General features: G+C 34.8%; 2 protein-coding genes and 1 pseudogene across 12 annotated transcripts; 2 read left to right on the top strand and 1 right to left on the bottom strand.

Annotated features, from left to right (window-relative positions):
* Window positions 1–5933: 5933 nt before the first annotated feature.
* On the top strand, window positions 5934–11247 carry LOC107629846 (uncharacterized). 10 transcript variants are annotated; one of them, XM_088508495.1, is made up of 8 exons: window positions 5934–6237; window positions 6338–6378; window positions 6614–6654; window positions 7831–8093; window positions 9439–9495; window positions 9576–9763; window positions 10354–10511; window positions 10859–11247. In XM_088508495.1, the coding sequence occupies exons 6-8, from the start codon at window positions 9592–9594 to the stop codon at window positions 10964–10966; spliced, it is 438 nt and encodes a 145-aa protein (XP_088364621.1). In that variant the 5' UTR covers window positions 5934–6237; window positions 6338–6378; window positions 6614–6654; window positions 7831–8093; window positions 9439–9495; window positions 9576–9591; the 3' UTR covers window positions 10967–11247. The 10 variants fall into 10 exon arrangements, with proteins under 10 accessions (XP_088364621.1, XP_088364619.1, XP_016188253.1 ...); XM_088508493.1 differs by having other exon boundaries at window positions 7790–8093; XM_016332767.3 differs by lacking the exon at window positions 9439–9495.
* A 565-nt stretch (window positions 11248–11812) lies between these two features.
* LOC107629848 (putative amino acid permease 7) lies at window positions 11813–14408 on the top strand (annotated as a pseudogene). Its single transcript, XR_015907533.1, has 7 exons — window positions 11813–12128; window positions 12274–12514; window positions 12595–12684; window positions 12765–12979; window positions 13069–13203; window positions 13277–13504; window positions 13975–14408. The product of XR_015907533.1 is annotated as a putative amino acid permease 7 (transcript).
* A 4160-nt stretch (window positions 14409–18568) lies between these two features.
* On the bottom strand, window positions 18569–19625 carry LOC148570046 (uncharacterized). The gene is made up of 2 exons (XM_088506807.1): window positions 19176–19625; window positions 18569–19042 (listed from the first exon to the last, which is right to left on the bottom strand). Exons 1-2 carry the CDS (start codon window positions 19623–19625, stop codon window positions 18569–18571), a joined length of 924 nt encoding a protein of 307 aa, XP_088362933.1.
* Window positions 19626–19848: the final 223 nt, after the last annotated feature.

Genomic DNA, 19848 nt, shown 5'->3' with positions numbered 1-19848 from the left:
TCAAATTGAATTTAAAGCTTGGAATATAAAAGACAATCAGCAAATAAAATTGATCAGAGAACACAACTGTGCCTGCAGTATTGACCAGTGTGTTTGTGCCATCAGGCATGCTAACCAACACAGGTTGAATCGGATGTAATTTTTGAAATGAATTTTTAATATATGAAACATGATTGGTCGCTCCTGAATCGATGACCCATGATTTAGGACTGAAAACTGAAAGTGACATTATGTAAAATACCTTGGTTTGAATTTACAACTGCCTTTGTTATTACATCTGCCACCAGTGTCAAGTAAGCTCCATTTTTTTTTATTAGGGTTAAGTATTCTTTTCGTCCCTAAGGTCTGAGGCCAAAATCAAAATCGTCCCCGACCTTTTTTTGTTATTAAAATCATCCTCAACGTTACAAAACGTTATAAAATCATCCTTTTCTACTTTAATTTTATTCTTTTTACCAAATTATCCTTAATAATATAAATAATATTAAAAAAAATAAAAACAAACCCTTCTCTCCCCCCACTAACTCTCTTCCCTTTCTTCTCCCTCCATCTCCTTCCTCATACCCCCTCCTCCGCACCCCACTTCCTCATACCCCCTTCCTCATGGCACAATATCAATTATCTAAAGAAACTTCAAAACTTGATGTTTTTTGGTTCTAGATAATAAGGCTCTATCGAAAGTTGCTGAGAAATTGGAGCTAAAGGTGATGATTGAGGAAATGGAATCTTCAACAAGAATTGATGATGCTCCCACGGTGTTCATTTGTCCAATTTCACTTGAGCCAATGCAAGAGCCAGTAACACTTTCAACTGGCCAAACCTATGAAAGATCCAACATCGTCAAATGGTTCTCACTTGGCCACAGAACTTGTCCCATAATATTGGAATGACGATGATGGTGGTAATTCTCTCACATCAAATAATACTCTCAGCCACTTGATTCTTATTTGATTCTCTCATAAGTACGTAGCCATGAAGAAGAAATTAGAGAATGTTAAAAGGTAGGCTGAACTTTGAGGGATTGGGGAAGGGGATGGGGTGCCGAGGGGGGTGGGGTGTTACGAGGAAGGGGGATTGGGGAAGGGGATGGAGTGAGGGGGTGTTATGAGGAAGTGGGAGTGGGGCGAGGGGATGGAGTCGCAGGGGGTGTTATGAGGAAGTGGGAGTGGGGCGACAGGTGGAGGGGGAGGGGGAGGGTTTTTTAATATTATTTTTATTATTTATATTAATTATTAAAGGTAATTTAGTAAAAAAAATAAAATTAAAGTAGAAAAGGACGATTTTATAACGTTTTGTAACGTTGAGGATGATTTTAATAACAAAAAAAGGTCGGGGATGATTTTGATTTTGGCCTTAGACCTTAGGGACAAAAAGAATACTTAACCCTTTTTATTATTATAATTGATTTATTTTTTCTTGCACTTTTGATTTTTTTTTGCTCTGCGTTTTTGCTGAATTTTGGATGTTTGTAAATTGCAATGACGGTAAATATTTTTTAGATTTAATTAATCTATTGGTCTTTATAGTTTTACCAAATTTTTAATTAGGTCTTTATATTTTTTTTAATTGAGTCTCTATACTTCTTTTAATTTTATAATTAGGTTTTTTTAGTGTAAAAAATATTAGGATTAACTGAAAATTTCTTCACAAATTAAAAATATTTATGATTAAAAACTTAACTAATCTTTGATCACATGTATTTTAAAAAAAATATTCTATTAATTTTAATATTTTTATATAAAAATAACCTAATTACAAAATTAAAAATAATATAAAAATCTAATTAAAAATATAAAAAAATTTAATTAAAAATTTAGTAAAATGAGCAAAGAATTAATTAAATCTATTATATATATATATATAGAAGTAGGAGTGTTATCGGTTCGGTTTGGTTTGGTTTTGGACCAAAAACCAACCGAATCGATCTGTTCGGTTTTCACAAAATACCAACCAATCGGTTTGTTATTTGTGCAAAAACGGTTTGATTCGGTCGATTTTTTCGGTTTTTAAATCCTAACTAATAGAAAATTAATCTCAGTAAAATGATATTCAAAATAATCAATAAACTGAAATAACATTACATTACATTCATATTCAACACAATTTCAACTCATTCCAACAACTAAACATAAAACAAACACATTTGTTAAGTCTAAAATTTCTATTTCAATGCATTATTAAGCCATATTTTTTATTCGATTTAGTTCGGTTCGATTTCTGTCAAGTCAACTAAAAACTGAACTGAACCGATTGATTTAATTCAAAAAGAAAAAACTAAAAAAATTGATTTTTTTGATTTTATAAATTTCGGTTCGATTTTGCGATAAATTTCGGTTCGATTCGATAATTTACACCCCTATATAGAAGAATCTGTACAATAAATAAGCCTAATTAGGCTCAATATTTAGGTTCAGTGAATGTAGAATAGTGAAGAGATATTAGGAGAGAAAAATGAGGTTTATTGTATCCAGCTAATAGTCATTCATAGCCTCATAGGTCTCATAAGAGGTTTAGTTAATACACAAGGCCCAAAATAATTTCTCTTATTACAGGTTTTATTATGGGCTCTTTTCACTCCCAATGATTCTATCTCATCAAACCAAAATCACGCCAAAATTACATCTGCTACGGATTTATCATTGGCTGTCAGCTTAGGAGATACTATAAACAACAACAAAAAAAACTACCCCCAAAACAAAGAAATACCACAATAAAAATCTACAAATTATTCTAAAAAAGAAAAAGTGTGTCAACCAAAAAAAAAAAAAGAAAAAGTGTTACTAAAATACAAATTATGCTAGGTAAAATAGAGAGTGCAGTACTCTTTAAAAGTTAACCTACTATCAAAAATTATTAGGTAAATTAAATTTATTTATTATTGTTATTTTTTTTGTTATGGACTGAATAAACAAATTGATACTGATAAAAAAAATTAATTCCCTCGTTAAAGACGACTTTTACACCACAAAAGTATTCAAAAATTTGATCGAATTCTTCCATTACTCTGTTATTGTCGATGCGATATCTTCAAACATATTCACTGTTTTGTTTGATGGCGGTGCTTCCACTATCGTTCTGGCTAGCCACAGATTTTGACGCTCTTGAACCCACTTCCTTTCACATCTGCCATAAATGACTTTCAAAACCCAAAAAATCGATGCCATAGAAGAGGAAGAAGCCTGTCTGTCACCGCTGCTGATTGACTAACTCCAAACACAAAACCGATTCTGTAGAAGAACCTGGTCTCTATCTCTATGAAAGCGCCATAATTCTCAACGTGTACATTCAAATTAAAGCACAAAATACATGGCAGTTATAATAAGTCTATTATCTTTTATTTTAAATTATCCTCAACGTGTACGTAATAGAATGAAAAATTAAAATACAATTATATTTAAACAACTATTTGTATTACTTTTTTATTAATTTATTCAAAAAATAATTAAACTTTAAAGCTAATTGGTATAAAATATTACAGATATAAAACTCATAGAAATTTTTATTTGTATAAGAATGAGCCTAATAAATAATTATTCTATTTAATATATAATTGGTGAAAAAATGCAGTCGACTTCACGTAAAGTTGATAGCTGAGAGTCGTTAAATGAAAATTTAGTCAAATCAGTCAAACCATTTAACAGCTTTCAACTATCAACTTCACGTGAAGTCGACGGCACCTGAGTTTCCACCTATATAATTACGAGTATTTCTTTCTTTGCCAACGAGCTATAATTCAAATGGCATAATCTTCTCATACTCACTTAAAAGGTCACGAATTTTAATCTTCTTATTTTTGGTAAAAAAGAGAGAGTACTTCTTTCTTTTATTAACTTATATAATATTTCTTGAATAGTCGCTATGTAAAATTTTTTTGTGATAGTATTTGAACCAAAAAAAGAAAATGTTATTTTAAGAAAAACTAATAATATATTTTTAATATAAAATAATTAATTTTAAATATTCTTTTAAATAATATATATTAACTAAAATAATATAATTATTTCAAATAATATATTTTAAATATAGTAAAGTAACACATTTTAATAAAAAAATTGTTAATAAAAAAATTATATAAATATTTTTTTATATGAATTTTTGTTTCGCACAAAATAAAATTATTATATGTTTGTTTGCTTCTTACGTTGTATATATGTTTTTTAAATTAAATTTATATAATACAAAATCTTTTATCATTTACTTCATATTTAATGTTATAATTTTGTTTCACACAAAATAAAATTATATATATGCATTAATTAAATTTATATAACATAAAATTTTTTATTATTATATTTATATTTAATATTATAATTTTGTTTTACACAAAATAAAATTTATTTAAATTTTAATATTATATACATAATATATATTTAATATTAATTTTTTTAAGATTCTAATACATTCTTTTTTCTGAATTTAGTACATAGATTTTCAACTTATTTTTTATATATTATTTATTTTAATTCTAAAGCCTAGTAATTTTTTTTGTTGTATAGACATGTTACTTTTAATATTTGTATACTATTTTTTTTGTTTGGACTTCAGTCCAATATCTGAAACTTATAAAAAAATCTAAAATTTATAAAAGAAAATGGTTAACCTGATTAATAGGTTACTTTTTTAAATTCAGACCACTCAAATAAAATATAATAAATGAAGAGTTCAGATTTAACGAATTAACAAAGTGTACGCACTTCATACCTAGCAAGGAGCATTTAAGGATGAGCCTTCCGAACCTTACATGAACTTTGAATATATAAAATAAAAAGAACTTACTTAGAGTAAATGTCACCCAAAGTTTCTTTTGTAGTCACGGTATATGATTAGTTATCTTTCCGTTAATCAATTTGGGTTGACAGAGTAACCAATTTATTCGTTCGTTTAAATAAGTGTTGGAGTTCAAATTTTACTTGTGCAAGCAGCAACCAATTCATCAATAACATACTTTTAAATAGAATTTAAATTCGCGAGTCGAGTCAAAGAATAAATTTAAAATATAAAAAAAAGTTATTTTTCGATTTATGTTCTCCGATAATAATATATTTTTTTACGTGAATAATTATTCATTTGACGAGAAAACATCACAAGTATATATTATTAGAAATTCTAGAGTAGTGTTAATAAATTATTTTTTAATTTAAATCTTATTTTAATTTTTCTGTCAATTTGTAATAATTATTTTATATTTTTCTACGTAGGTTAATTCTGGCAAAAATTTTATTACTTCTTTACAGTTGTGTAATTTTAATAATAATTTTTCAATACGCATTATAAAATTCTAATTATTTTTTTTCATGAACAAATATCTTGTTTTAATTATTATTTCCTCTAGTGCATTTTAGTCTATATCGTTTACATATTTAATTAAAAATGAGTTTCAATTTGACACTCAATTCTACTACTATAAGATAATGATGAGATTGTGTTAATTATTTAAAACAAATAAGATAAATATTTCAATTTTTTAAAAGGTCTATCTAAGATTCTGAAAATCGGACTGGCCCGGCCGGTTCAACCGGTTTAACCGTGAACAGGCGATACAAGTGGTCCGGTCTTCCTATATTAACCACTAAAGAGAAAATTGGAAAAAAACTGGTGAACCGGCTAAAAATCGGTCGGTTGGGCCGGCCGGTTTCTCTAAAAAAGTAAAACGGCGCCGTTTTTAATTGTTTGAAAAAAGTGGAACCCGACCCGCCGACCCGGTTACCACTCGTGAACCCCCCTTCATAGTTATCAAACCCGGCTCGATCTGGCCGGTTCGATCGAAAACCTGGTCACTCAGTCACCTGACCGGATCGAGTCACTTGTTAAATCGTTTGTGCAACAGACCCGGTCGAACCCGGTTCGACCCGACGGCCGGTTAATGCAACCCGGTCCGGGTCATGTTAATTTTTTTTTTATTTTTTTCCCTGAAACGCCGTCGTTTCAGACCCACCCCGCCCCCCCTTTTTCAGTGAAATGAACCCTAACTCCCAAAGGCAACCTCGTGCCCTCGTCTCTCTGTCTCTGTTCTCTCAACTTGGCGTCGGCAACGGGCAGCCTCTCACCCTCACCTCGTCACTCTCTCGAGCACGGCGCCGTAATCCCCTCACCCTCACCTCGTCTCTCCCCTCGTTGTCAGTTCGTCACTCTCAGTCTCTGGGTATCTCACCTCGTCACGCTCTCGTTCTCTCACTGTGAGTCCGTGACCCTACGTTCGCTTCGTCGGGTGGTGGTGGTCGTCATCTTCTCAACTAGGTGAGCTCCAGTTTTCGATCCTGTTCTTTCTCTAGTTTAATGTTGATTTCGATGAATCTGGTTGGTGTTGAATCTGGTGGTTGTTGAATCCTGCGTTCAGCTTCTCCTTCGCCGTCAACTTCCTTCGTGCAACTCGATTTGGTGAGTTTCCCCTGGTCTTTCTGCTTCAATTTTGGTGCTGCATCATTGCACTTTGATTTTGTTGCTGAAAGTAATTTGTTGCTGAAAGTTGAATGTGTTGCTGAAATTTGTTACTGATTATCATGAACCTTGAATTTGTTGTTGACATGCCAAAATAATCACTTAGCTTAAGTTTGTTCATCGCCGAAAATCATTACTGAGTTTATTGAACCTTGAATTTGGTGCTGTTTTGCAGAATAATCACTTAGTTAAGTTTTGCTTCATCTCTCTGCCCAAGTGAGTTTCAGCTTTGGCCTTGTTATTCCTCTTTCAATTTCATTGCTTTAAATTATTAGTACATCTTGAATTTATTGTTGAAAGTTGAGTTTGTTGCTGAAATTATGATTAGCTAATGCTAATTTGCTGTAAATCATATTTGGAGAATTGGAGTTTTTTTGTTGCTCCCTGAAAGTTATCATAGTTTAAGTTTTTGTTGCTGCCTGAAAGTTGTCATAGTTATCATAGCTGAATTTGTTGCTAGAATTCTAGAAGTAGAATTTGTTGTCAGCTGTAAGTTGAATTTGATACTGAACATATCATAAATGTGGTTGTTGCTGAAAGTAAAATTTGTTGCTGGATAAGATAACTGAGTTGAGTTGAATTTGTTACTGAACCTTGTTGTTGTGTTGCTTAAAAAATGCTAAATCTTTTGTTGGTGTATGTTAAGGGATAAGAGATAAGAGAGTTGGCCAGTAACAAAATTAGTTTGGTACAGTTAGTTAGGGTTTGTTATTCTGATCTCTAATCTTTCTCTCTTTTCCAACTCTGTTATAAATGAAGCTCTTGCATCCCTCTAAGAGGTATGTAGAATTGATTCATTGATGGAAGAATAAGATGAAGTTAATTTAGTTTGCTAGTTTCTTGTAGCTCTCTCTTCAAACTCTTCTTTCTTTGTTTCTGATGTTCTGCATAATGCAGTGTTTCTTATGGAAGATATAGATGCAAATCAAAATGAGAAAAATGTTGATCGAGCTCCAAATTTGTCCTATGAAGATATAGATGTCGATTTTAAGATCACTTGGACTTGATTTATCGATTGTGTTATCTTTTGCTTGTTCTTGTTTATTTAAATGGTGAAAGTATTTTGTACTAGAAACTAGTTTATTATCTCTTTTTGCATAATTAGTTATGTCTAAAAATTAATATTTGATTATTATTATGTTTGTAAAGACTTGCATTTTAAGTTTTAATACTTGATTTTAATTTTATTTATATAATTTGTATTTTTTTAAATTATGACCGGGTCAACTGGGTGAATCAGTGACCCACCGGTTGAACCAATGACCCGGTGACCCAGTCATATGACCGGGTTGATTGCCGGTTCGGTTCTGATAACTATGCCCCCCCTTCTTCCCCCATTCCCAAATCGCAGTCTCACTGTCTCAGACTCTCACTAACCCTAGCCCTCTGAAGCATTCCCAAATCCCAGCCCAGTCACCACCGCCGTCGCCGGGGTTTTCAGGTCGTCAGCGCCACCGCCGTCGCCTGGTCTCTTCCCCCATTCATTCATCTCAGTCTCACTCCACACGTGAACGGTGAACCCTAGCCCCTTCTGAAGCATTCCCAGCGTCCCCGCGGTCCTCGGGTCGTCAGCGCCACCGCCGTCGCCTGGTCCTCAGCACCGCCGCTTCGTCTTCGCTGGCCTCTCCCTTCGTCTTCGCTTCGTCAGCACCCAGGTGAGTGACTCCTCTGTTTCATCTTCTCTGTTTCATACTTTCATCTTCTATGTTAGAATGTATGGTTCTGATTCCAGAACGCCTAATGTTGATGTTGTATTGTTTTGGTGTTTTGCTGCTTTGCAATTTTGGTGTTTTGCTGCTTTAGAACGCCTAATGTGTCTTGCTGTTTTGGTGTTTTCCAGCCAATTGATGTTTTTGTGTTGTGTTGAATGGCTGAATGCTATAGGCACTAGGCAGAATTGTGTTGTGTTGAATGGCTGCCAATGCAATGAAAATTTGGGATCAACAGCCAATTCTGGGAACTTCGATTTCTGTTCAATTTCTTCGGTCTTCAATTTAGTGTTTTGCACTTTTGCTGCTCTGTAACTGTTAATTTGTTACCTTGTTTAATTTGTTACTTTGTAATTGTTAATTTGTTACTCTGTTTCGTTAATGCTGATGTGGATATTGAAGCAGCACAGGATGAGGTGATTGTTAGGGTGAGTTGCCCTCTTGATTCTCATCCGGTTTCAAGAGTGATCCAAACATTCCAAGAGGCACAAATCAATGTTATTGATTCAAAACTCGCAGCTGCAAATGACACCATATTTCACACCTTTGTAATTAAATCCCAACAAGGATGTGAACAGCTCACAAAGATAATTTTGTTATACTGTTGGGGGATCTAAAAAGAGAAGCATTTGGAACTAGGGTAGTAGAATAATAGTTCCTATTAACTGTGTAGGACAACCAATTTATTAATGTTTGTTTATAGTATACACAGTTTATCATAAGTATTATTCCTGCAATTGTCAAATTATTTTTGGTTTTTGGTTGTTTAGTTTAATGATCATAGGGTTTATTTGTTCTGTCTTCTTTTTTCTTATATCCCATATGCCTTCTCAAATCTCAAGTTCCTATTCTTTCTTTCTTGTATTCTATCAACTTCTGTGCATAAGACATAAGAGGAAAGTAGTGATTAGTTATGTTTTTGTCACCTATAGAGAGAATCCTGTCTATATAAATTTTTATATTGTAATTAAAAGTTGTAGCATTATTATTATTACCTTGGTTTTAATGTTTAGGCCTTATGAAACATTGCAGTATATATAGTTCTTAACCAAGCATCTGCTTCTTCTGGTTTTAATATTTAGATCTGCTTTTATTACTATTTAACTTGAGTTTGGATTTTGATAAGATCATATGTATTTGGTTGATGATATTTTATGTAGTGTTTTAAATTTCGAAGATATTTTAAGATTTATATTAGACTATAATTATATTTTAGGATGTGTATTTATAATTTATTTATTATTCTATTCTAAAACGGTTTTTCCGGTTGAACTATCGTTGGACCGGTTAGACCAGTAAACTAGTGACTAGAGCGGTTTGATGACCGGTCCGGTTTTCTGAACCTTGGGTATATCTCTTCTCTTCTCTTCAATTATGAGCATGAAATGAAATGAACTAATTAATCAACCAAATCGATCATTGTTGCAGAGGCCACGTGGCAGTGATGTATTTGTCGAGAACGTTTGGGCGAACACTGTTCGCCGCAGCTGCTAGATCCAGAACCTATGCTTCTTCCGCCGGAACCGCCACTGCTGCCGGCGACAAAACCCGCAACCCTCTTGAGGAGTTCTTCGAGGTTGACAGGGACATGGAAAGTGATAAACCTATTGTATATGGTATCCACTTTGCGCTTCTTTCTCTTCCTTCATTTCCATTGTTATAAATAACTTAGGGTTTTTGTTTGTTTTCCAAGTTGGTTCTATCTATAGAATTTGATTCCCACCATAGGTAACTTTCACTTGTTTTTGTGGTTAGTTAGCTCACTAAATTGTATCCAAATCAAAGCTTATATCTACTAATTATTGTGCTAATTGGCCTAAACCTAAACTTGCATATAGAATACTCCTGAATTGCTATAATTATTTAAAATTGTGGTTGCTGTAGCAATTATTGTGTTTTTTCGGAAAATCATAGCTGTTTGGGATGTAATTGCTATTGTGATTGCATTGCAGAATGCACCACAATAGCAATATTGCTGCGCAATTGCAGTTGCAGACTGCGAGTTAAGATCAAATGACCAAATGATAATAACAAAATTCGAAAATGTTAACCGAAAGTACATGATTTCACTTTGTGTTTGGATGTTCATTTTTGTTGCTAGTGTGTTATGAATGTGGTTTTCTTATTTGCAGCTATAAAAGAGGTACCAATTATGCTCTAGTGATGGGTTTGTTGGTTAGTTACTTGGTTTATCTGTTGTTGTTAGGTCGGGGTTGGAAGGCCTCCGAATTGCGTTTGAAGTCTTGGGATGATCTTCATAAGTTATGGTATGTGTTGTTGAAGGAGAAAAACATGCTCATGACTCAACGCCAGATGCTCAATTCCCAGAACCTACGATTTCCTAACCCAGAACGCATCCCCAAGGTATATATATACATATATATGATTTCTCTACTTGTTTACATTATATGTGGATACTTCATAGAACAATGGTTATGGTGATACTTTTGTGGTTTGAGTTTAATTTTCATGCACTGTGTAATTATTTTTGCTAATATGACGTTATGTGATTGGATGCCCGTGTAAAATGGTTTTATCCTGACAGTACATCAAAATTAAATGGTTTTCTCGTAAGAAATGCTTGCATAGGACAGAATACAGATTAGAGAGAAACCTAATGTTTACTGTTAAACTCTGTTATTGGAGTGGGAAAGAAACACTAGGTGATTAGTTTAAGTGTTTTTTGTTGAGAAGTTTGTTTATGAAATCAGGTACGGAAGTCAATGTGCCGCATCAAGCAAGTACTTACAGAGAGAGCAATAGACGAACCGGATCCCAGGAGGTCTGCTGAGATGAAGAGAATGATAAATGCTCTCTGATGATTCACAATAGAACATTATTGAGAAGGACTTTTGTCTTTGATGGATTCTTGGTTTGCAAGCTTTGTTTTTGCAACAAGTGGTTTACATTGAGATGTACCAGAAAACTATTGAGGCTATTCAACATGAAAGATAAGCACGTATGCAGTATCTATACTCCTTATTACATCGTTATTGGTAGTTATCTAGGTTTTGAATTGGGAATGTCTCATATATTTTCACATATTATAGGAACTATTAAACAATCCAAGGCATTAATACTTGCATGTTCTTACTTCTTAGTTCTTAGAGCACATTAATGCGTGCTATAGGCACTAATTTACAAACTCGTTTACTTTAGGGAAAGTGTATGCAGTTTTCGGTTACATAAGCTTCGATTAACACGGTGTGCTGAGTACACTTTGAAATTTGAATGGTTCTGGATTGATTAGTCAACGCAGATTACGTGATACTATTTCGTACTTGTGCCAAACCAATATTGTGGTTCATAGACTTGCACGTTCAGTTTTATAATTACTGAAAAAATTTGTATGGGTTATGTACTTGATAAGTATCCTCGATATTAAAAAGATAAAAATGCTAGTCTTAAAACGTTAGGAATAAACTAATATCCAGCCATCGTTGAAAAACAAATTAAATTAAATGAATAAACAAATAAGAAATGTTAAAGGGTTATCTGAATTGATTGTTTTTTGCTATAACTTTTAATCATTAACTCAATTACTTTAGTCTAATAATTCAACAACATATTTTTAATACACACTTTTAAACATCGATGGTTAATTTATGACAAAAAACAATCAATTTTGATAGTTCTCAGATATTTTTCTAAATAAATAGCACGTTTTCCATCTATATGTTGATCATGTCATTCTCACGTTACATTAATAATACCAACAAGAAACCTCATAAAAAAGAAGTAATAATTCATGCTCTGTTTGCTAAGGCTCTAACAACAAAAGTAGAAAACCTTAAATGCGATTCGTTATTATGCTTTTGTGAAAAGAGGCGGATATAAAGAGTCAATAACTTCTGATCTCTATTGAGGATTGATCTCAACAAACCTTAAAAGCATCAAACCACATGGGGTTAGCAGCAGAACCAGCTTCAAGTAATGATGACAAGACACCATTGTTGCTCTCTCACCCTCTCAAAAGAACAGGTTTGTTTTTGTCATATCTCCAAATCTACATGCAACGGCCGCAATAATAATTGCTGCAGAGCCAATTGCCAAGACAGTTGACACTGCAGCAACAATATTGCGGCCGAAACGTAGAAGAATGAATGAACGAATGAATGATGAATAGGGACGGCGTGGACGGCGGTGACGCACATAGTGACAGGAGTGATAGGATCAGGAGTGCTGTCTCTGGCATGGAGCATTGGACAGCTTGGATGGATTGCAGGGCCATTCTCCATTCTCCACATTGCTTCATTCACTCTCATTTCTTCTTTCCTTCTCTCCAACACTTACCGTTCTCCACATCCTCAATTTGGACCTCACCGTAGTGCCTCTTACCTTGATGCTGTTCATTCTCATCTAGGTACATTCTCATCATTACTTCTCTTTATTCTTACTCTTTTTAAGTCTTTGCATCAAGATTCTTGTTGGCTGAATTACAGGACTAAAAGAATGGACGGTTATGTGGCCTTCTTGTGAATATAAGCTTATATGGTTTTGGAATTGCTTATGTTATTACATCAGCTATCAGCATAAGGTGCATCATCTTAGACTTATAGACTAGTACTCTCTTGTTATATGCGTGATTGCTGATATTAGTTTAGTTTGTGACTACAGAACAATCTTGGTTTCAATTTATTACCATACCAATGAAGAAGAAGTAGCATGTGAGTTTGTAGATGCATATTATATGCTGATTTTTGGGGCTATACAAGTTGTACTTTCACAGATACCAAACTTCCATAACATTGAATGGCTTTCGGTTGTTGCTGCAATCATGTCATTTGCTTATTCTTTCATAGGAATGGCCCTTTCCATTCTGCAAATCAAAGGTATGCTCTTTAGACAGTTGCTTGATTCGTGCGGTTGCGAGCTACAATTCAACAAGCATTTAACTTTCTTACTCTACAATTTGATGCAGAAAAAGGTTATGTTGAAGGTAGCATTGAAGGAATCAGGAAGCAGGAGTAGAACTGAAAAGTTATGGCTTGTTGCTCAAGCACTTGGTGACATATCATATTCCTATCCATTCTCAACAATTCTCTTGGAAATTCAGGTATATCTGTTCTATGATCATACCAGAACTTAACTACTATAGATTCTAATATAAGTTGCTTTGATTGTTGAAGGATACTCTGAAGTCACCTCCACCGGAAAACCAAACTATGAAGAAGGCCTCCGTGATATCGGTGGCGATCACAACGTTCTTCTACCTTGGTTGTGGAGGAGCTGGATATGCAGCTTTTGGTAATGATACACCAGGAAACCTCTTAACAGGTTTTGGATCCTCCAAGTATTATTGGCTTGTTAACTTTGTCAATGTTTGTATTGTGGTTCACCTTGTTGGTGCATATCAGGTACACAAATACAACATAGTCTTAGTATATATATCAAACTTTAAATTTTAGAGTAATGCTACAGATCTAAGTCTTTTTATGAACTAAGTTCAACTAAATTAAACAATAAGACTTAGAATAATGTTAGTCATAATTATTTTTTTGTTATGTTAGACCAACTTGATTAGCCTTAATTAACAAAAAAACTCGGATAAATGATACGTGCTTCAAATATTCGAGATATGAAGAGTTCAAGTATTATTTAGAAGATATTAGTTTACATTTTTAGAATATTTTAATTTAATTTGATGTATTTTGATTTTGTATATTTAATTACTAGATTAGACCTTATATTTATAGGCTTAGAATTTTCTATATTTTAACCTAATAAAAGGTTATAAATACTTTATAAACTAGGGTGTAGTTTATCATGTGTGCTATGATATTCTCTCTGTTTTAAAATAAGTATCTCTTTCACTTTTTTGGTGCAGGTGTATAGTCAGCCACTTTTTGCCATTGTTGAGAATTGGTTCCGCTTTCAATACCCGGATAGTGAATTTGTGAATCACTCATATTTGAACTGAATTTTCTGAGGCTTTCTTTCTGAACCGCTTACGTGGCATCAACCACGGTGATTGCATTGATGTTCCCTTACTTCAACCAGATTTTTGGAGTACTAGAAAGCTTAATCTTTTGGCCATTAACCATATATTTTCCGGTGGAAATGTACTTAGGTCTGTCTAATACTGAAGCATAGAGTGCTAAGTGGATCATGCTTCGGAGTTTAAGCATTTTAGGCTTTGTTTTTGGTTTGTTTACTCTCATTGGTTCCATTCAGGGAATAGTAACTCAAAAATTAAGCTGAAAACAAGTCAACAAGTTCTGAGGAACTAGTCACTATTCACTTTCATGTATCATTTGGATATGTTCTACACAAATTTTATTATATGTTCATTACAAAAAAAAAAAAAAAGTAATATTGGACATTTTTTAATACTATTTTAAGTTTATATAACACTTGTATATTTGAAATCAAAGTAAATAATTTTAATCTTAAAAGAAGACTCTCAACTACTGATTGAAACTCAACACCTATTACAACAAATAAAATAAATAATACTACGAAAAATTTCAATAATTTAAAACATTATTTATATTGCTCATTTTATATTTTTTATGATTATAGAAATCAACTTCACCAACCTTAGTATTATTAGACAAAGATAATATACCAATTAAAAATTTAAAGAGAAAAAAATAAACAAATCAAATACATATTGTCAGACGAAGAATATACATACAGAGATGAACAAAAAAAATAATAAAAATGCATAAAGTCAACCGTTCAAAAAAAATATATCATCCTAAGAATATATTACATGAAAAAGAAAAAAAAATTCAACAAAAACTAAAAATAAAAAAAAAAACAACAAATACCACATAAAAAGATTAAATTTATCAACTAAAATAAATATAAAAAAAACAAATAAAAATATAACTTTATATAATTTTAATATAAAAAGTTTTTGTACTCTAAAATATTCTTGTACTCTAAAATGTTTTAGAATGTTTTAAAATAAATTGATCTTTTTGTATCGGAAATTAATTAGTATTATAATGATAATTTTTTGGAACTCAATTGTTGTATAATAAAATTGATTAAAAATTTATTTATCTAATACACACATCAAAATGTTTGTTTAAAGTGACAGAAAAATCAATCTAACAATGAAAATGATTATAAAAAATTTATAAAATAAAAAAATATTTAAAACAAATTTTTAATTTAAAATCGTTAAACACCAATTTAAATGTTTAATATAATTTTTTAAATAAGTTATTTATCTCCAATGACGCGTAGATGCAAAGTAGGGTCTAGTTTAAATAGTTTAAATACCTTTATAATTTATCATTTCAATAAATCAACGTCAATAAAATTTGTTAATTTTTTTTTATAATTTTATTGTCCGTACGTACTCTTTAGGTATTCTTTTCGTTTTATTAGGTGAAAAAGAACAGAAAATTTGAGAGAATTAAAAGAAAAGAGAGAAATTATGACTGTGTATTTCATTAACTTGGGTGAAAATACAGTGATGAAATTCATATATAGAAAGCAGAGGCAGAATTCACTAACTAACTGTGCCACCTGGCATAACACAAAGTAAAACGAAAATTCAGAGAAGAAATTCAACTAACTCAGCTAACAACTAACTGAATGAAGAGCACAAGTTTCACGTGCTGCTACTATGTCCTCTATCAATATTAATAGGACCCAATTTTGTCGGATTTTCTCTTTCCCTCCTTCTCAAACACCTCCTTTATCATCCACGTACTCTCATCTGGCACCTTGTAATTGGTTAGCCAGAGGCTCCTCGGCGGCACTTGTCTCTTTCACAACCACAAATACTCCGAAATTGCCTTCCGTAAACTTCTTCCATCAAGTTAACAGTGAAATCAAAAGGATCCAACTCGCCATCTCCTCGCTAAGATCCAATTTGGTCGGATTTTCTCTCTCCCTCCTTTTCAAACACCTCCTTTGCCACTCCTCTTTAAACACCTCCTTTGCCACTGACGTACTCTCATCGTACTCTCATCTGCCACCTTGAAATTCGTTAGCCAGAGGCTCCTCGTCTGTATTCGCGCCTCCTTGACAATCACGTCCACTTCGAAATAGGGGTGGCAATATGTACGCTATCCGCGGGTATTCAATCTAACCCACCCGACCGGGTAAGGTGCGGATTGAGTCTCAACCTTATTCGACCAACTCGCACTGTATGTATGTATATGTTATATACTTATATAAAAATATGTTTTAAGTTAAGGATTTTCGTACGAGTAGGGTAGGTGCGGGTTGAGTCTCAACTCTATTCGACCAACTCGCACTCTATACATGTATATGTTATATACTTATATAAAAATATGTTTTAAGTGAATGTTGAACCAAAGACCTCTCACTAAATGCAAAACATCTTTAGCTACTAAAAGAAAATCATTAATTGATAATTTAATTTTTTTTATATAAAAGTCAGTTCTATTTTGAATTATCATCAAGTTATATAATAATAGTGTATTTTTTCTGTAACCCGCAGGTAGGGTCAATACCAACGGATTAAGAGCGGGTAGGGTTAGGGTTAAGATATTCTCAACCCGCGGATAAAATATGATTGAATTTATATAAAAATCTCAACCTGAGTAGGATTAGAGTTGAATTCAAACCCTACCCTACCCTATCCATTGCTACTCCTACTTTAAAATTGCCTTCTGACACGTCGAACTCACGGATCATGTAAATTTTCAAGATTGTATTATTATGATATGAAATAGTTAAGAAAAAAAAAAGAACACAATTTATTAGGCAGTATAAGATAATTATTGTTATTATCCTTTGTATCTACTTAATATTCAATTATTGATTTATTGTTATTTATTTTATTTATTTAGAGTAATAATTAAATTTTTTAGTCATATTGTAATACTATTTGTATATCTTTTGTTTCTGCTTCATTCAAATATTCAAGTTGTTATTTGTTTCATTTATTTAGAGTAATAATTAGATTTATTAATTATATTGTAATACTATTTGTATATTTTTTGTTTCTCTTTAATTCAATTATTTCATCATTGTTATTTATTTTATTTAATTATAGTAATAATTAAATTTATTATAATTATAGTAAGTCTTCACAAAGAGATCGTCAACTCGGATGTTCAGTCTCAACCTCCCCAAGGGGAACCGGCTGTCGCTAGCACTTGGGCGAGTTCTGGTGCCCAGGTCATGGTTGAGCCGGAACCTCGGGTGGACATGGACTTAGATGAGGAAGTGCTCATTGTCGACAACCCAAGGAAAAGAAAACCTTCCTCCAGTCCTGAAGGGGCCCTTACCATCATGGAGAGGAACTTCGATGCCGGGAACTTTATTGATTCCCAGCTCCTTCCCGACACGGAGGAGTTCTTTCATGGCTCCGACCTTCCCGCGCAGGCGAGATGGATGTATCGCACCCTTCTTCGCGGCGCTGCCATAGCAAGGAAAGACGAATTCGAGTTGTCGGGAATGCAATCGTTGCGGAGGAAGCTCGAATCTTCTATTCAGGCTAACAACAAATTCAAGGTTGAAGTTGAATCACTTCGGGAGCAGTTGGCCAGTGCCGAGGCGAGGGCCAAGGCTGCCGAAGAGAAGGATAAAGCTGCCGAAGAAAAGGTTAAGACTTCTGACGCCGCCGTTTCCCATCTTACTGAGCGAGAGCTGACTCTAAAAAGTCAGCTTAATGCTGCTCAGGGTCGGGTGGCCGTGGTGAAGAAGGAGCGGGATGAGGCTCTCTCCTCGGCCAAGGCTGCCCAGGCGGAGGTTGAGGACTTCAAGAAGAAGTATAAGGAGGTCGTGAAGCAGGGGAAGAGCGCCATCTTGATGACCGAAGAGGCTCTCAAGGCTCAAGTGAAAGTGGTGGCTCCTGACTTCGACATGTCGGCTATCGGGGTCTTTAAGACCGTTAAGGACGGCAAGATTGTAGACATGCCGAGGAAGTGACCTTCACAGCTTTTTAGCCATGTAATCTTGTAGACTTTGTTCTTATAACTCTTAAATTTCTCTTCTTGAATATTAGCCGCTTGGTCGACGTATTACTACTTTATGCTTTTTATAATGTTTTGTTGGCATTTGGTTATCCGCTTATGCATGTTTTACCGTTGTGCTAGCGGTCGGCAAAGTCAGGTCGTGGCCTTTACGGTCGTAGTCGCTTTGTTAATTTCGTGGTTCCCGGGGAGATCAGTCCTGGGATACCGTGTTGCCAAGTTCGCGCTTGTAACATAATATAAAATAGAAGAAACGAATATAAAATAGAAGAGACGGATTCAACCATGAAATTAATATTACCCGGTAGTTAGTCGGGTATTCACGATGGTCACAAATATTTCTAACAACATAAAGTAAAGTGAAATAAAGCGAAGTGAGCGGTGTTATTTATTAAAGCATGAGGAGTGTGGGTCTTACTGATCTTGCTAGGTCGCTAGGTCGTCTATCTCGACCTATGGGTAGAATCTTCTCAGGTTCCCCGCATTCCAAGTTATGGGGACTTCTTTGCCATCTAGTCATTCCAGCCTATAGGCACCTCTGCCAATCACCTCTTTTATCTTGTAGGGGCCTTCCCAGTTTGGCGCTAGCTTCCCTTCTCCTAGAGTCGGGAGACCGACATCATTGCACCTCAGGACTAGATCGTTTTTCTCGAACTCCCTCTTGAGTACCTTGGCGTTGTAGCGCAGGGCCATCCTCTGTTTTAACGCTGTTTCCGACAAGTGGGCCATCTCTCTGGCTTCGTCGATCAGGTCCTTTTCCATGGCCTCCTCGACTCCTCCCAAAAGTAGGCGGGGGCTCGGCTCTCCAATTTCAACAAGTATTATCGCGTCTATCCCGTAAGTGAGGCGAAAGGGGATTTCTCTAGTGGACGACTGCTTCGTAGTTCGGTAGGACCAAAGGACTGAAGCTAACTCGTCTGTCCATCCCCCTTTCTTGTGGTCAAGTCGCCTTTTGAGGCCTCGTAAGATTACCTTGTTAGCGGCCTCGACCTGACCGTTTTTTTGGGGGTGCTCAACAGACGAGAACTTTTGTTTGATCCCCAAGCCGGTTAGGAATTCCCCGAACTTCTTGTCGGCGAATTGGGTGCCATTATCCAAGACCACGACTTCTGGGATTCCAAACCTGGTTATCACTTGCCTCCACATAAACTTTCGATAGTTGGCCGAGGATATGCTCGCCAGTGGCTTGGCTTCTACCCACTTGGTGTAGCAGTCGATGAGAACGATCAAGTATTTGACCTGGCCAGGTCCTACAGGGAATGGCCCCAGCAGGTCGACTCCCCACTGCGCGAATGGTCAGGAGGAAGCTAAGTTTTGCTGGCGGCGCCTTGTGGAAGTTGGTGTTCTCTTGACACTTCTTGCACTTTTTCACAAATGCTTTAGAGTCTGTCATCATCGAGGGCCAGTAATACCTCGCCCTGACAAGTTTTCTAGCGAGAGCCTTTCCCCCGATATGGTGACCACAGCACCCCTCGTGGACTTCTCGTAGCACGTAGTCCGTTTGGTCGGGGTGTAGGCACTTCAGTAGCGGTTGGTTTAGCCCTCTTTTAAATAACTGGCCTTGTATTCGCATATTTGGCCACCTTCCTTCACAGGGTTCTTGCCGACTTCTCGTCTTCCGGGAGCTTGCCGTTGTCCAGGAAGTTGTAGATCGGGTCCATCCATGAGGGGTCTACTCTTGTTAGATTGAGGGCAACTGCTAGCTCTTTTACCAAACCTTGGATCAGGGATCGGTTTCCAGCCCCTGGCTTTGTACTCGCCAATTTTTACAAAAGGTCTGCTTGAGTGTTCCTTTC

Source organism: Arachis ipaensis, chromosome B3 (assembly GCF_059453495.1).
Source record: "Arachis ipaensis isolate K30076 ecotype BB chromosome B3, ASM5945349v1, whole genome shotgun sequence".
Taxonomy (NCBI): domain Eukaryota; kingdom Viridiplantae; phylum Streptophyta; class Magnoliopsida; order Fabales; family Fabaceae; genus Arachis; species Arachis ipaensis.
Note: the sequence above shows the minus strand (reverse complement) of the source record. Positions and strands in the feature narration are given on the sequence as shown.

Bases quoted from the DNA above. Each gene is read 5' to 3' on its own strand.
- LOC107629846 (XM_016332767.3), top strand. From the start codon at position 9,592: ATGTATTTGTCGAGAACGTTTGGGCGAACACTGTTCGCCGCAGCTGCT. The intron at 9,764-10,353 runs GTATCCACTTTG...TGTTGTTGTTAG, and splicing joins TGATAAACCTATTGTATATG to GTCGGGGTTGGAAGGCCTCC. The intron at 10,512-10,858 runs GTATATATATAC...TTATGAAATCAG, and splicing joins ACCCAGAACGCATCCCCAAG to GTACGGAAGTCAATGTGCCG.
- LOC148570046 (XM_088506807.1), bottom strand. From the start codon at position 19,625: ATGCGAATACAAGGCCAGTTATTTAAAAGAGGGCTAAACCAACCGCTA. The intron at 19,043-19,175 runs GTTTGGAATCCC...AAAAACGGTCAG, and splicing joins TGGAGGCAAGTGATAACCAG to GTCGAGGCCGCTAACAAGGT.